The 17,004-nt window shown below is 36.4% G+C and overlaps 1 protein-coding gene across 1 annotated transcript; it reads right to left on the bottom strand.

The window, feature by feature from the left end:
• Positions 1-7,323: 7,323 nt before the first annotated feature.
• LOC126733028 (probable mannitol dehydrogenase) lies at positions 7,324-16,791 on the bottom strand. The gene is made up of 5 exons (XM_050436142.1): positions 16,385-16,791; positions 9,649-9,762; positions 8,205-8,718; positions 7,959-8,112; positions 7,324-7,717 (listed from the first exon to the last, which is right to left on the bottom strand). Exons 1-5 carry the CDS (start codon positions 16,480-16,482, stop codon positions 7,512-7,514), a joined length of 1,086 nt encoding a protein of 361 aa, XP_050292099.1. The 5' UTR covers positions 16,483-16,791; the 3' UTR covers positions 7,324-7,511.
• Between the last annotated feature and the right edge of the window lie 213 nt (positions 16,792-17,004).

Here is a 17,004-nt window from a genome sequence, read left to right as displayed (position 1 = left end):
TAGCCTATACACATTTTTCAATTTTAAGCCAAACTCCACTCCAAGTCCAAGACGTTGATTTTTACTTTTTAGGTTCATCTCATTCCTTTTGTTTTAGTCTTTCTTAAATCTGTTTTTTTCGGTTTGAATTTTGGTTCTTTTTTTCTATCTAAAATTAGTGTTTTTGTTTGTAGCTATTAAAGGAGCACAGTTGAAAGGAAAAAAAAAAAAGGCCGGTCACTTATCCTTGATGATTTTGTTCATGCAAAGACAATGTTTATTTTGTTATAAGAAATTTTGAATTATGTTGTTACATATTAGACTATTTAAGTACTTGATTTATTTAAATGCTTGGATTTTAAAACATTTTGTTTTGTTGTGATTTATATTATTGTAGCAAAAAATTTATTTATATATATAAAATTGTATTAGAGGCGGGGCGAGGCGGGTCCCCATGGGGCCCCAAGGGGCGGGGATGGGGCAAGTATGCCCCACACCCCGGGGCGGGGCGGGGACGGGGAAGGGCAACAACCATGCGGGGCGGGGATGAAGATCCCATCCTCCGGCCCCGCCCCGCCCCATTGCCATCCCTAGGGGTGGGGGGGGAAAGCTAAGTGAAACACGTTAGGAGGGAAACAAATTTTTGGGAATTTTTGGGTGGGAAAAATAAAAGAATATAGATTTATTTTGAGGAAAAAATAAAAATAAAAGAAGACAATTTTAATTAATTGCCATTTTTTACTAGCAATTACCATTTTGTCATGCATTTTGTATTTGTACATGAATCGAACACATCTATATATCTAAGTGAGTTAATGAGTGCAAAATATTAAGAATCTAATAATGAGCTATGAAATAAAATTTAAAAACAAAAAACAATCACGTATACTCAATAAAAATCATCACACAACTTTCTCAAAAAAAAAAAAAAATACCACACAACAAAAATTATCACACATTCTATCTTATTAAAAATTTTAAAAAAAATGATCATAGAAATTATTAAATTTATGTAAGAATTTTAATACATGACTAACTATATTTTTAAAAAAAAAAAAATAATATGACTAATTGGATGGTTAGATTGAGAGAACATAACCATACAAGTACACAGCACATGTCCATCACGCACCATACTTAGATTTGAAATCTAACCATTAGATTTGAAAAGTGTAATGAAAGATTAATTCTGGTAAATTATGGTCACAATCAAACAGTTGGATTTAGAGAAAGACGCAGTCAAAATTTAGTCAAAGTAGGTCAAACCCAGTCAAACTTAATAGATGGTCCCAAGACCACTGGACTTGGTGAAACTCATATTCAAATCTTGATCAATAGGAATGAAGAGTATGGTGGCATACTGGTGTTGGTGAAATTTGAGACCAATTGGATAGTCAAATTGAGTAAACATAACCATACAAGTACACATTACATGTCCATTATGCGCCATACTTAAGTTTAAAATCTAACCATCAGATTTGAAGAGTATAATGAAATGTTAATTCTAGTAAATTATGGTCATAATCAAATGATTGGATTTAGAGAAATGCATGGTCAAAGTTTAGTCAAAGTTGGTCAAATCCAATCAAACTTAATAGTTGGTCCCAATACCACTGGACTTGGTGAAAATCATATTCAAATCTTGATCATTAGGATTGAAGAGTATGGTGACATATTGATGTTGGTGAAATTTGAAACCAATTGGATGGTCAGATTGAGAGAATATATATAGCCATATAGGTACATAATACATGTCCATCACATGCCATTCTTAGATTTGAAATCTAACCGTTAGATTTGAAGAGTGTAATGAAAGGTTCATTTTAGTAAATTATGGTCACAATTAAACGGTTAGATTTAGAGAAAGGCACAGTCAAAGTTTAGTCAAAATTAGTCAAACCCGATGAAACTTAATAGATGATCCCGATACCACTGGACTTGGCGAAATTCATATTTAAATCTTGATCATTAGGATTGAAGAGCATGGTGATGTATTGGTGTTGGTAAAATTTAAGACCAATTGGATGATCAGATTAAGAGAATATATATAGCCATATAGGTACATAGCACATGTCCATCACGTGCCATTCTTAGATTTGAAATCTAATCGTTAAATTTACAAAGTGTAATGAAAGGTTCATTTTGGTAAATTATGGTCACAATTAAACGATTGGATTTAGAGAAAGGCACGGTCAAAGTTTAGTCAAAGTTGGTCAAACCCGATCAAACTTAATAAATGGTCCCAATACTATTGGACTTGGTGAAATTCATATTCAAATCTTGATCATTAGTGAAAGCTCGAAAATGTGTTAAAAACACAAGAGCTGTTTAGACCCTCAAATTAAAAATTACGACTTGATTGATTTTATTCTAACTTATACTAAGTGCGTAATAAAGTAAATGTGAGCAGATAAACAAAATAACTACTCTACGCCATATTCATTAAAGCACAACAATAAAATGAAAGTTAAAAGAGTATGGAAGAAGAATGCAAATACAAGATAACACGCCGATGTATTATCGAAGAGGAAACCGAAGAACTCGGCGAAAAACCTCTCTGCCGCCCTCCAAGCGGTAATCGATCCACTAGACAATCAGTTGGGATACACGAATAGCAAGTGACCCTCCAAGACTAATCTACCCAATGCACCTAAGCCCTCCAAGCTTCTACTCCAACAAGACTTCTCGGAACCGTGTCTTGTCTAGCTCTCCAGATCCCGTAATACGCCCGATTGCATCTGCCAAAGTTTGGCTTCTTCCAATGCTTCCCAGCAACACCAAAACCTCACTTGACACTTTGAAAGGGTGGGTAAGTGTTTGGGCTATCAACCTCTCAAGGGTATGAAAATTGAGAGGTAGGAGTTGAGGAAAATCCACAATGAATTGTGTAGAAAATTATGGGTATAACAATCTCTAACTCTCAAGGTTTGTGGTTAGAGTTTTCTCTCAAAAGCACACCTCAACATTTGTGGGTAATGGGGGTATATATAGTGTGGGTACAGAAAGTGTGTATCAAATATGACAGTTCATCAAAACAGAAGGTTTCGCGGGTATCTCGCGGGAAAGCCTTACCCGCGAGACACTCGCGAAAACCAGTTGTCTCCATCCTGTCCTGACTCTTCGCATTCCAGTCATGTGCAGGGCACATGCTTCACTTCGTAGGAAGCCTACTTGCGAGCTACCTGTGAAAGCAGCTTTGGTCTTCAATTGCCTTGAGTCTTCACACACACTCTCTCTCTCACACATAACTCTTACAAATAAATCCCACATAAAATACTAGGTACATAAGATTGAACATAATTACAATCAAATTTGGTACTGAATTAAAGCCAACATAAATTAGTTGAAAATTACAACTTTACAATTAGGATTGAAGAGTATGGTGACATATTGGTGTTGGTAAAATTTGAGACCAATTAAGTGGTCAGATTGAGAGAATATAGTCATATAGGTACACAACACATGTCTATCATGCGCCATGCTTAGGTTTGAAATTTAACCGTTGGATTTGAAGAGTGTAATGAAAGGTTAATTCTGGTAAATTATGGTCACGATTAAACGGTTGGATTTAAAGAAAAGCACGGTCAAAGTTTAATCATAGTTGGTCAAACCTGGTCAAACCCAGTCAAACTTAATAGATGGTCCCGAGACCACTGGACTTGGTGAAAATCATATTTAAATCTTGATCATTGTGATTGAAAAGTATGGTGACCCATTAGTGTTGGTGAAAATTTGAGACCAATTAGATGATCAAATTGAGAAAATATAACCATATAGGTACACAGCACATGTCTATCATGTGCCAAACTTAAATTTGAAATCTAAATGTTGGATTTGAAGAGTGTAATGAAAAGTTAATTTTGGTAAATTATGGTCACAATCAAATGGTCGGATTTAGAAAAAGGCGCGGTGAAAGTTTAGTTTAAGTTGGTCAAACCCGGTCAAACTTAATAGATAGTCTCGATACCACTAGACTTGGTGAAATTAATATTCAAGTATTGATCATTGGGGGCTTCAATCGGCTAGTGGCGGGGGTGAGTGCTAATAGAGAGGCCCAATCTAGGGTTTGAGAGTGAGAATGCATGGTGATGGTGGGAAGATAGATCTTTGGGTATTGAGATCAACGATGTGAGATTTTAATTTGAGAGAGAGAGAGAGAGAGAGAGAGAGAGAGAGAGAGAGAGTGTGTGTGTGTGTGTGTGTGTGTGTGTGTGTGTGTGTGTGTGTGTGTGTGTGTGTGTGTGGCCCAATCTAGGGTTTGAGAGTGAGAATGCATGGTGATGGTGGGAAGATAGATCTTTGGGTATTGAGATCAACGATGTGAGATTTTAATTTGAGAGAGAGAGAGAGAGAGAGAGAGAGAGAGAGAGAGAGAGAGAGAGAGAGAGAGAGTGTGTGTGTGTGTGTGTGTGTGTTTTAGAAGGATACAATCAAATGAGAAATGAAAAAGTTAGGGTCTAAATTATAGATTTAGGTGGGGGGAAAAAAGGGAAAAATTGGACTAATTATGGGCAATTCAAAGGTCTATTACAGCAGTCACAAAACCGCTACTATAGATAGAAACAAACGCCGATAAATCTTAGCTATAGCGGCGAGTTTATGAGGCACCACTATAACTAGGTATAACGCCACTAAAACATACATATTGTGGTGCTCCATCTACTCGCCGCTGTAGTACACTGCAAAAGACCAGATTTATAGTGGCAGTCCACTTGAACGCTACTATAGAGTTGATGTATAGCAACGGTCCGCAAAAACGCCACAATAGGTGACATATAGCGGCGTTTTTCACACCCGTCACAATAGATCAGTCTTCTTGTAGTGATTTATACTTAGGTAGTTAGGTTATTCTATGTAACTCGTTCATTGTTTGCACACCATTTAATATGGTTGAAGTAGAAACATATGATTTCTTGTATTTTGCAAATTAGACTGGAGTGAGAAAACATGGGCATTTGGATATACAAGAAGAATGCTAAATTGCTAAGGAACTCCCTTGAACAATAGGTGGGTTATTATATATAAAAACATAGAGTGATGATAGTTACATACTATGTGTATGGGATATGTACAACATGGTTTTAAAAACTGGACCGCACTGGCCAGTTCAACCAGGAATTAGACCTTAATCTGGTTTGGTTATTATTTAAAATTGGAAATGAAAGAAAAACCGAGCAAATAGGACAAACTGCCAATTCAACTGACATGACCAAAAACTGGTGTGGTTAAACTGGTTTTAGCAATTCTTCATAAATACTTCAACTATTGTGGTTTTTAACCCAAAAATAAATAAATAAAAAGAGAGAGATCTTGTTTCAAATTTAAGAAGAAGAGAGATTTGGTTTTGAAAAATCTCTCTCAAGTATGAAGTAGTGAAGCCTAAGGGCCTGTTTGGGTAACCTTTTTTCATCACTCAATTTCCATCACTCAATTTCCATCACTCATCACTCATCACTCATAACTCATAACTCATCACTCATCACTCATCACTCATTTTTTCACACTCATTTGGCAACATCACTTTTATTTTCATCACTCAATTTTTTCACACTATTCATGGGTCCCACACCGGTCAGCCAGTACAGTAGTTTTTTTTTTTTTTTATTAATACCCAACTCACCGAAGCTTAAAAAAAAAAAAAAAAAAAAAAGAACAACGCCAACCCAGGAAAAGAAAAAGAAAAAGAAAAAAAAAAAAAAAAAAGAACAACGCCAACCCAGAAAAGAAAAAAAAAAAAAAGAACAACGCCAACCCAGAAAAAAAAAAAAAAAAAAAAAAAAAAAAAAAAAAAAAAAAATTGAACGGCCAACCCAGGAAAAGAAAAAAAAAAAAAAAAAAAAAAAAGCCAACGCCAACCCAGAAAGAAAAAAAAAAAAAAAGTCAAAAGGTGGTCAAAAGTTGCGGCTGTGGGTCCCTCATGTGTGTTTATTTACGGAAATGCCATTGAGTTATGAGTTATGGAAACTGAAAACAACAAAAGGCTGTTTTCAGTTTCCATAACTCATAACTCAAAAATCAGAGAATTGAGTGATGGAAACAGAGTTATGGAAACAAAGTTATCGTTTGGCCAAACAACCTTTTTACTATGGGTCCCACCATTTTTGAGTTATGAGTTATGGAAACAGAGAATTGAGTTATCAAAAAACTCAATCCAAACGGCCCCTAAGACACCCATAGTGACCCAAAAATATTAGATTTACTTACCTTTTGCTCAAAAGAAAAAAAGAAATCAGATTTACTATATTTTTGTTGAGGAAGAACCAAAGAAACCCAAAGATAAGTAGATTTATAATGATCTGTCTGTTTCAGTTGAGGCTTTTTTTGGCTACTCTTGCCTCTTGCACATGCACATATTCACGAGAGAGAGAGAGAGAGAGAGAGAGAGATGAAAAGCAAAAAGTGAGATGGTAAAATTATATGCACATAACTATTGTTGAACCAAACATGTGGATGTATGCATTTCAAAATGTGTGATAGTTGGGATATTAACGTGTAAATGTGTGGAGGGAAAAAAAAAAAAAAAAAATCAAGTGGGCAATGATATTGCTACCCATTGGTGCACTTACTTTTTGTTATTTGAAAAGTTAAAAAATAACTAAAATATTTTATAGTGGGCTTGTGGGTTATGGGTGCTTATATATGTTTTTTTTGTTTTAGTTGAATTATGTTGAGCAGTGTCTAAAAGTTGGTAAACTAAAGTTTAATGTTTTACTACTATTTAATTTTTTAGTTAAAATGACCAGTTATAAAATGATTTATTTATTTATTTATTTTTATAATTATTAATTAAATTATTTATGACGTTACCGGTTCGACCATCAGTCGAACCCCAAATCAACCAAAAAATCGGTAACCGATCCCTTTTCTGGTTTTTTCACCAACTGCTTTTTAAAACCATAATATACAGGTGCAATTGTGTTGAGCCTAGAGTGTGTTCGGTTTTCGAGGTCAAGGGTGTTGTGGTTTAATGGTGTTGGTCGGTTCTCATGGTCAGAACTTGAATTTGAATCACTCCAACAAGCTTAAATCTTGGATGCATGAAACACCACACTTAAGAATATGTAGAGTCCACATTTATGTGGCTGATATATATAAATGTAAGAACTAAGAAGGGTATCGTATCACTTGATGGATAAGAATCATAAGATACTCCATTTGGAGATTTACGGTTCATATGAACTATTTAGCTGTTTAATGGCGAGTGAGTGTTTTTTTTTTTTTTTTTTTTTTTTTTTTTTTTGTCATGCAAGATTCAGAACAGTTCTACTACAGTACGAGGAAGAAAGGCAATGAAACAAATCTAAAGAAGGGAAGAAATTGCAAGAGACAATAATTCACTGAATGTTTAAAATCCCAAACCAAAAATCAATTTATTTCTCATTTATCACAAATACAACTCTTACATCTTTACCAAACTATGAGGAAGAAATGTTTCGAAACTGAAAACAAGACTAAAAGCAACTGAAGATAGCTTAATCCACTAAAAAGTATAGTCGTCTCACTAGTGAACCATGCTAAAAAGGCAGCAAAATTCAAGAGCTCACCTTCAATGTGTTTCCAATATCAATGACAAATCGGTATCTGACATCTGCTTTCACAAGTCGTTCCATGGCAGTGTTCACATAATCAATTGGAATCACCTCAATGTCAGCAGTAATATTGTGTTTGGCTGCAAAATCAATCATCTCTTGTGTCTCTTTCAGGCCTCCAATGCAGCTACCACCAACTATCTTCCGTCCTGTCATTCCAGAATATTTATTAGTACACAATCAGCAACCACAAGAGGCTTCCACCTAAGGGCAAAGAGCAATGAAGAAAAGATACCAAGCACCTAAATGCCAATCAGCAAGCGCTCAAACAAGCAATTAGGCTTGTACAATGCAAGGGTATAGAACACATAAATTCTTATATGATTACAAGTCAATATCAGATCCTCCTTTCTCCACCAAAGTAACAATTCTTAAATGTCATATGCTTACCCAAGAGTATAGGAAAGATAGGTAGCTCAAGTGGCTTCTCGGGTGCACCAACCATAATGAGCTTGCCATGTGACTTCAATAGACCAATTAGAGGTAGGAGAGGGTGCACAGCAGAGACCGTATCAATGATACCATCCAATGTGCCCAGAGCAGCCTATATGGTTGATAAAGTTAGAAACATAGATACAATACACTTATGTTTAACTCACTTCTACTTGTCAATGCAACATGTTAGGAACCAAATACCTGTATCTGACCTTGGTCTGTGCTAACCAAAAAAGAGTCTGCACCAAGATGTTCTAAAGCTTCCGTTTTCTTGTTAGGCGATGTACTAATCACTGTGATCTTAACCCCCATAGCTTTAGCAAACTTCACTGCAACATGGCCTAGACCACCAAGGCCAACCACACCCACATGCAAACCAGGTTTGTCAAGCCCATAAAATTTCAAGGGGCTGTACACTGTGATCCCAGCACAGAGAAGGGGGGCACCAGCATCAAGTGGAAGATTGTCTGGAATACGGATCACAAAGTGCTCATCCGCAACCATGATGTCAGAGTAGCCTCCATATGTGGTGGTTCCATCATGGTACACGGCACCATAAGTAAGAATCGCTTTGGGGCAGTAATTCTCAAGGTTGTTGGAACAGTCATTGCAAGAGCGACATGCTCCAACAAGGCATCCCACGCCAACCTTGTCTCCAACTTTGAATCTATGTACCTTGCTCCCCACCTCTGTCACCACGCCCACAATCTCATGCCTGCATTATCCAATTCAGTTGGCATGAAATCCATTCACGCATTTGATTGATAATGTGTTTACATGTAAAAAAAGATAAATAGCATGTAAGTTCAGGCATTTTTAGGAGTGTTGAATTGAAATGGCTATTTCATTTATTTGAATTGTGAAAAAGATCTTGCAATGTTCGTGTTCATTCATCCAAAATTGGTTAGAAAAAAAAAATTCAGGACATGTTCTTCTTCCATAATTTTTTGCATTTAAAACTTCTCCTACTATAATTCTTCAGTTCTATCTATTTTTTATGACTCAGTTTGATCCCTCGCAGGCAACTATATAAGCCAAACATTCTGCAACTCATTTGCATGTAAGCCAATTATTTGACTATACTTGAATCTGTAGCATAGTCAAATAATTGTAACAGCACTCATAAATATGAACTGTCATTTTATAAAGTAGAATATCTGGTACTACTTTCAAGCAATCTTTATTTAGTAAGGATTATAAATAGTACAAAATAAGACATCCAGCCATTTAACATTTTTTGTCAACTTTTTTTTTTGTAAAGATTATTTTCATTATGTGGTGATAGAGACCACAGGGGAAAAGCTATGATTAAAACATTTACTGAATTTGTGGAAACAGACGATAATATTAGCAACATCATTAAAATCATGATTTATGCTTCAGGAAAACATCGGGTCAAAGGATTGAGCTTTTGGTATTCTAAACTGTTTCAGGAAAACAAAAATTGTTCTGTGCATCAGAAAACTGATATGTTTTGTGGAATTTCTTTTGGCAACTCAATCCTGATATAATAATTAAGCAATAAACCATTAAGTCTAGTCAGTCAAAATCACACCCTTCTCCAAAACAAAACAAAACAGAAAAGTGCTCAACCTAGTACCATATGGATAATATATAAAAATATGATGATTTCTAAGAAACATACCCAGGCACAAGCGGGTAGGTGGACATGCCCCATTCGTTCTTGACCATGTGAAGGTCCGAGTGGCATATTCCACAATAAAGAATTTTGAACGTTACATCTTTCTCCCCTGTTGCCCTGCAGACATACCATTTTAGCAAAATCCAAGTAGTTAGGAAAAAAAAAAAAATATATATATATATATATATACGCACACTTTATTCTATCAGTATAGCTCATTATTTTATTCCTTACTTTAGGGAAAACTTTATAAAACAAAAAAGCAAAAATTCTCTCTCACAGAGTTCAATATAACACTACTAGTTTTTTCAGAAAAATAATGTCAATTTTGTGCGTATTAGTGCGCCAAATGTCTTGCAGTTAAGATAGAGTTTTTTAGAGTGAGGTTGGGAATTTTGATTGTCACACTAATGGAAGTATGTGATTTAATTTATTCTTGCATAAAATAAGTGGTTTATATTGGCACATTTGATAGCCTTATAGCTCAATTGATTAACACTTATTGATACTTTCAATTGTGACATTTGTTGAAAATCAAGCTTAAAGAAGGTTCAGCAATGGCGGAAAGCATGCAGAGACGTGAAGGCATGCAAAGAGAGAGAATGAACATTCGGAATGAGAGAATGATTTTCATATCATATAATTATCTGACTCTGTTTCTTTATATATAATAGAAACAGAGTAGCCATATTTGACCAACAATATTCAATCCCAAGTCAGCCAATACAAACATGACAAGTGGCATGTAGCTTAACACTTTATTTACAAACTACAATATAAAACTACTAAACTAAACTAATATCTACAAGATACTACAGATAGCTACATGACTAACTACATGACTCACAGATATCTACAAGACTCAAATATCTACAAGATTACAAGATATTTAATACTCCCCCTCAAGATGAACCGTATATGTTAATAAAGTTCATCTTGGAAAGTAAGTGATGAAACTGCTTCTGCCCAAGAGCTTTGGTAAAGAAATCTGCAATCTGGTGCCGTGTAGGAATATGAAATGTTTTAATAACTCCATCTTCAATCTTTTCTCGAATGAAATGGCAGTCTATTTCAATATGTTTCGTTCGTTCATGATACACAGGATTAGCAGCTATATAGAGGGCTGCTTTACTATCACAATAAAGGAAAGCAGGTTGAGAATGATTTAAGCCAAAAGTGTTGAGCAAAGTAATGAGCCAAACCACCTCACTAGTGACTGTTGCCATTGATCTATACTCTGACTCAGCAGAGGATCTGGACACCACCTGCTGTTTTTTACTCTTCCAAGAGATTAGTGAATCTCCTAAAAACACACAAAACCCTGTGATTGACCTTCTGGTATCAGGGCAGGCTGCCCAGTCAGCATCGCAATAGGACTTCAATTGCAATTCTGATCTTGCAGACAGGAACAAGCCTTGACCTGGTGTTTTCTTCAAGTACTTGAGGATTTTGTAAGCAGCTTGAAGGTGAGGTACTTTAGGTGAACTCATGAATTGACTTAACTTGTGGATTGAATAACAAATGTCAGGCCTAGTCAATGTCAAATACAAAAGTCTTCCTATTAACCTTCTGTACAATGAAGCATCTGGGACTGCATCACCAACTAAACTACTGAATTTAGCTGATTGATCCATAGGAATGTTTGTTGGCTTACAAGCTAACATACCAGCATCAGACAGAAGCTCAAGAGTGTATTTTCTCTGACATAATGAGATTCCATTGGCAGTTCTTGCTACCTCAAGACCTAGGAAATACTTCAAGGTTCCCAAATCTTTGAGCTTGAACTTGCTGTCCAGAAATTGCTTAAACACATTCACAGCATCCACATCATTACTGGCAATAAGAATATCATCAACATAAACGAGTATGATGATCATAGAACCTCCCTTAATCCTAGTAAAAACAGAATAGTCAGCCTTTGATTGTACAAAGCCTTGATCCACAATTGTAGAGGATAACTTTGCAAACCATTGTCTGCTTGCTTGTTTAAGCCCATAAAGGGACTTTGTCAGTCTACAAACCTCCCCCTTGCTGCCAAACCCAGGTGGAGGGAGCATGTAAACCTCTTCATGTAAGTCTCCATGCAAGAAAGCATTGTTGACATCTAATTGAGTTAAATGCCAACCATGAATAGCAGCAAGAGCCAAAAGAGTCCTGACAGTAACAAACTTAACCACAGGAGAAAAGGTCTCATAAAAGTCTATACCTTCAGTTTGTGTAAAACCTTTGGCCACTAACCTAGCCTTATACCTCTCAACAGAACCATCAGCCTTCAACTTGATTTTATAAACCCATTTACACCCAATTGGTACCTTACCAGGAGGAAGCTTGCACATAACCCAAGTACGGTTAGCTTGAAGTGCATCAATTTCAGCCTTCATGGCATCAAGCCACTTAGGATCATTCAAAGCTTGAGCATAAGTTTCAGGTTCCTTAGCAATGGTTAATGCAAGAGCAAAAGATTTATGGGAAGAAGAAAGTTTGGCATAGGAAAGTGTTGAAGCAAGAGGATAAAGAATACCTGTATCACCAGGAGCAGTGGAAGCATCTGATTGAGGAAGTGAAACCGAGGCAGACACATGTGCAGAAGCCAAGTTGCAATGATAGTCCTGAAGATAACTAGGAGGTTTCCTAACTCTAGTGGACTGTCTAACAGGTTGATCATTAGGTTGGGATTGAGGAACATCACAAGAAGAATTAGAATGGTTAGAATCAGGATGAACAAGGTCAGGGAACTCATCAGGAGGTACAGCCAAGTCTGTGGAGAAAGAGGGAGTGAATTCTGCAGTGGGAAAAGAAGAAGAGGAATCTGGTATGATAGGTTGAGAAGGAAACATGTTAGGGCAGGAAGAAATGGGAACAGACTTAGAATTGGACAACCAATGTTTGAAAGGAAAGATACTTTCTTTAAAAACAACATCTCTAGAGACAAAACAAGTTTTAGTAGCCAAATCATAAACTTTATAGCCTTTAGTGCCAAAAGGATAACCAAGGAACATACAAGGCTTAGCCCTGGCATCAAACTTAGTCCTATCTCTAGATAAGGTTGAAACAAAACACAAACAACCAAAAATTCTTAAATGACCATAGGAAGGTGAATGCCCTAACAGTTTTTCATAAGGAGTGAGATTTTGAAGAAGTGGACTAGGTGTTCTATTAATCAAATAAGTGGCAGTGAGAACACAATCACCCCAGAATTTGAGAGGTAAATTAGCTTGAAATCTCAAAGCTCTAGCCACAGTGAGAAGATGTTGGTGTTTCCTCTCAACAACTGAATTTTGTTGAGGTGTTTCCACACAAGACAGTTGGTGTATAATTCCTTTAGAATCATAAAAGGAATTCAAAGCAAATTCAGGTCCATTATCTGATCTAATGACCTTTATAGGAAGTTTAAATTGAGTAAGAATGAGATTGTAAAAGGATTGAATCAAAGATGAAGCCTCTGACTTGTATCTCATTAGAAACACCCAAGTGCACCTACTATAGTCATCCACTAAGGTAAGAAAATACCTAGAGCCATTTAGGGAAGGTGTAGAGTAAGGGCCCCAGATATCAACATGTATTAAATCAAAACATGCAGATGAATGAGAAGTAGAAATAGGAAAAGACAATCTCTTTTGCTTAGCTAATGGACAGATAGAACAATCAAAGTTCTTATTATTGCAAGAAATGATGGTAGGTACAACAGATTGCAACAAATCAAGTCTCTTGGCAGAGGGATGACCTAATCTACAATGCCATAGACTAGTAGTATCAACAGAATTCACATCACAAGAATTAAGAGCTGTTACAGTAGCTGTTACAGTAGGAAAAGAAGGTGAAAGCTTGGAAAGAGCATTGGAAACACATGATGGTAGACTATCTGGCAAGCTGCTTTGCAATGTGTATAATCCACCTTGATTTCTACCCAACCCAATCATCTTCCAGTGCTGTAAGTCCTGAATGAAACAGTATTGTGAAAGAAAAATGCAACAACAAGAAGGATGTTGGGTCAGTTTACTAATGGAAATCAGATTAAAGGAAAAACTAGGAATGCAAAGCACATTGTCAAGAACTAAGGTAGAAGATAGTTGCACGGTGCCAATATGTGTAACTTTGGCCAAGTCACCATTGGGAAGTCTAACAGAAATTTGTACAACAGAAGTAATGGAAGTGAAAAAGGCTAAAGAATGAATCATATGATCAGTGGCTCCACTGTCAAGAATCCAATCAGTGGACTGAATATGAGAAGTACTGATGGAAGAAGAAAAAATTGAATATTCAAGAGAGGGAACAGACCATATACCTGATATCTCATGTCCTTGAAGATCAAATGAAGGCTGAGTGATGATATTTGCAACCCGATGGGTATCTGCAGCTCCCTCAGAAGGTCCTTGAGTACCAAAATGGCAGTTGGAGTTTAACAAACTAAGTAACTGTTGATATTCTGACTTAGTAAGGCTAACACCTCCACTTGCATCATCTTCAGGAGCAATTACATTGTTGGCAAAAGGTGGTAGAGTAGCTGCAACCTGGCCTTTAGTGGACTTGAACTTATAGCCAGGAGGGTATCCATGCAACTTATAGCATTTGTCAACCACATGACCCATTGCACCACAGTGAGTACATTGTGGCCTACCCTTCTTGAAGTTCTTGACATTCTTTGCTGCTAATGCTGATGCCAAAGCAGCTGCTGTGTCAAGCTGTACTTTCTTGGCAGCACCAACCTTCCTTTGCTTCTCATCTTGAAGTATAAGAGAAAACACCTTGCTCAAGGGAGGCACAGGATCCATAATCAGAATCTGTCCTCTGACAGCTGCATAAGTCTCATTCAACCCCATCAGAAAAGACATAGTACACTCCTCCACTTGATGACCACAGGTACATGTCCTATAATTGGAAAATTCATCCCAAAGTCCCTTAAATTTGGTGTAATATGCATTGATGGTTAAATTGTCTTGAGTCAAAGAACTAATGTCCTTTCTCAACTCAAAGATCCTAGGGCCATTGCCTTGTCCAAATCTGAACTGTAAGTCAATCCACACATCTCGGGCAGTCTTGAAATAGACTATGCTTGGTTGTAAATCCTTGGAGACAGAATTAAACAACCAAGCCAAGACTGTGCTATTACATTTACACCAAGCTCTGTAATAGGGATGATCAACAGATTGAGGTTTGGGAATAGAACCATCAATGAATCCTAGTTTGGTCTTGGCATCTAGAGAAATGAGGATTGCCCTACTCCAGGTGCTATAATTCTCCTCAGTGAGAGGTTGAACCACCAATGAAATACCAGGATTATCACCACTGGATAGAAAATAAGGGCTAGAGGAATTTTCCCAAGGCTGAACAGTTGGAGCAGTAGCACTGAAAGTACTTTCAGTCATACTTAGTGCAATGTTTATCAAGAAAAAAAATGAAACTTGATTGAAGATTCAAGGTCCCAAACAGGATTTAGCAAACGAAAAAGATTCAGAGTCCCAAACAGGATTTAGCAAACGAAAAATCAAGAATTGTCCTTAAAAAAAATCTTCAAGGAACAAGTAATGAACACTGTGATACAATGTAACGTCAGATCAGATCAAGATTCAATTTACAATCTTGATGAACTCACTGCAAATTGGGAATTGAAACCCTAAGATTGAAAGGAATCAATTTCCAATTATGAAGAGGGGAATCTAGATTTCAATATGCTAAAGAAATCAAGATCTAGAAGATGATGAACTTAGTGCTAGAATCAATCAGAAACACAATGAAGAAAATTACTAATTAATCTGAAAGAAGCACCAAGAAATCGAAAAGAAAATGAAATTGAACTAGGAAGAATCAGAGAATACCAGACTTGAACGATTCTCTGATCTAGTTCAGCTCTGATACCATGTTGAAAATCAAGCTTAAAGAAGGTTCAGCAATGGCGGAAAGCATGCAGAGACGTGAAGGCATGCAAAGAGAGAGAATGAACATTCGGAATGAGAGAATGATTTTCATATCATATAATTATCTGACTCTGTTTCTTTATATATAATAGAAACAGAGTAGCCATATTTGACCAACAATATTCAATCCCAAGTCAGCCAATACAAACATGACAAGTGGCATGTAGCTTAACACTTTATTTACAAACTACAATATAAAACTACTAAACTAAACTAATATCTACAAGATACTACAGATAGCTACATGACTAACTACATGACTCACAGATATCTACAAGACTCAAATATCTACAAGATTACAAGATATTTAATAACATTCAAGTTCAAATCCTCTCACTCTCAACTATTATTAATATATAAAAACAAAAACAAAAACAAAACTGGCACCCAATCCTGGGTGTTATTGTGTGATCGGATTGCAGTATTTGCATCATGATCAACCACAAGAACTTAATGATCGAAAATAAATAAATAAATTAGTTGTACCAACCACAATGTTACACTAAGCATGTTGTGAATTTAAGTGTATAGCTGGATGTAATATAATGATATAATCTGATATCTTAGTCAAGATTCAAATCTCTGCTACACTTGTTATAACAAATTAACAAACATTCGTGGTTTTAGATTTTTCCCAAATGAGTATAACACTTTTTTTCCTCTTCTTTTTGGCTTATCCAAATGAGTATAACACATAGCATGTACTTGTGTTGAACTGTTGATAGTCACATATAAACCATTACCCTTTTCAATTCCTTACATTTTTCAAGAACTAAAATATAAATGAAACAGACAAGATGGGATGTTTGAGAGAGAGAGATGACCTTCTAGAGAATTTGAAGGGAGAGAATATCCCAGAAGAATCCCTGGCTGCCCAGCCAAAGGCCTTCTTGGGGTGTTCAACCTCTGGTGACTTCGCCATTTAAGTTTTCTCTAACCTTGTTACACGTACAGTACAAATTAAGCGACAACAATGAAACAAAAACAAACGATAATATGATTTTATAAGCACAACGAACACTGGGCCATTGGGGTACATATAGAGAGAGAGAGATATTATGATTGTATGGGCTGGCACTGTCTGGTCCACTAATGAGTGTGTGATATATAATGCTCCTTCGGTCTGGACTGACGTATTCGATGGGCTACTGGGAGTGTGATAGTAATTAGGATTTAAGGATTCATCAGATTTTTAGACGGACTTACAGTCAACGCTATTATATATGGTTGGGAGTGGGGAAACTTTTCATGATTGCAGCTTCTCACTCACTCTTTTATTTGTTACAACGGGTCGAAATTGGAATGACCTAGAAGAGCCATTTTGGTCATTTAAAACATTGAAAAGTCATATTCCAGAAATTTCCAATAGTTGTTGGAGGCACTATAAATGCTTTTCTATCAGTGGAACCTTTTACCATACCATTTACAAATGAAAGGTCAGCTT

The sequence above is a fragment of the Quercus robur genome, chromosome 6, assembly GCF_932294415.1.
Source record: "Quercus robur chromosome 6, dhQueRobu3.1, whole genome shotgun sequence".
NCBI lineage: Eukaryota > Viridiplantae > Streptophyta > Magnoliopsida > Fagales > Fagaceae > Quercus > Quercus robur.
The sequence above is the reverse complement of the archived record's forward strand: the minus strand, read 5'-3'. Positions and strand labels throughout refer to the sequence as shown.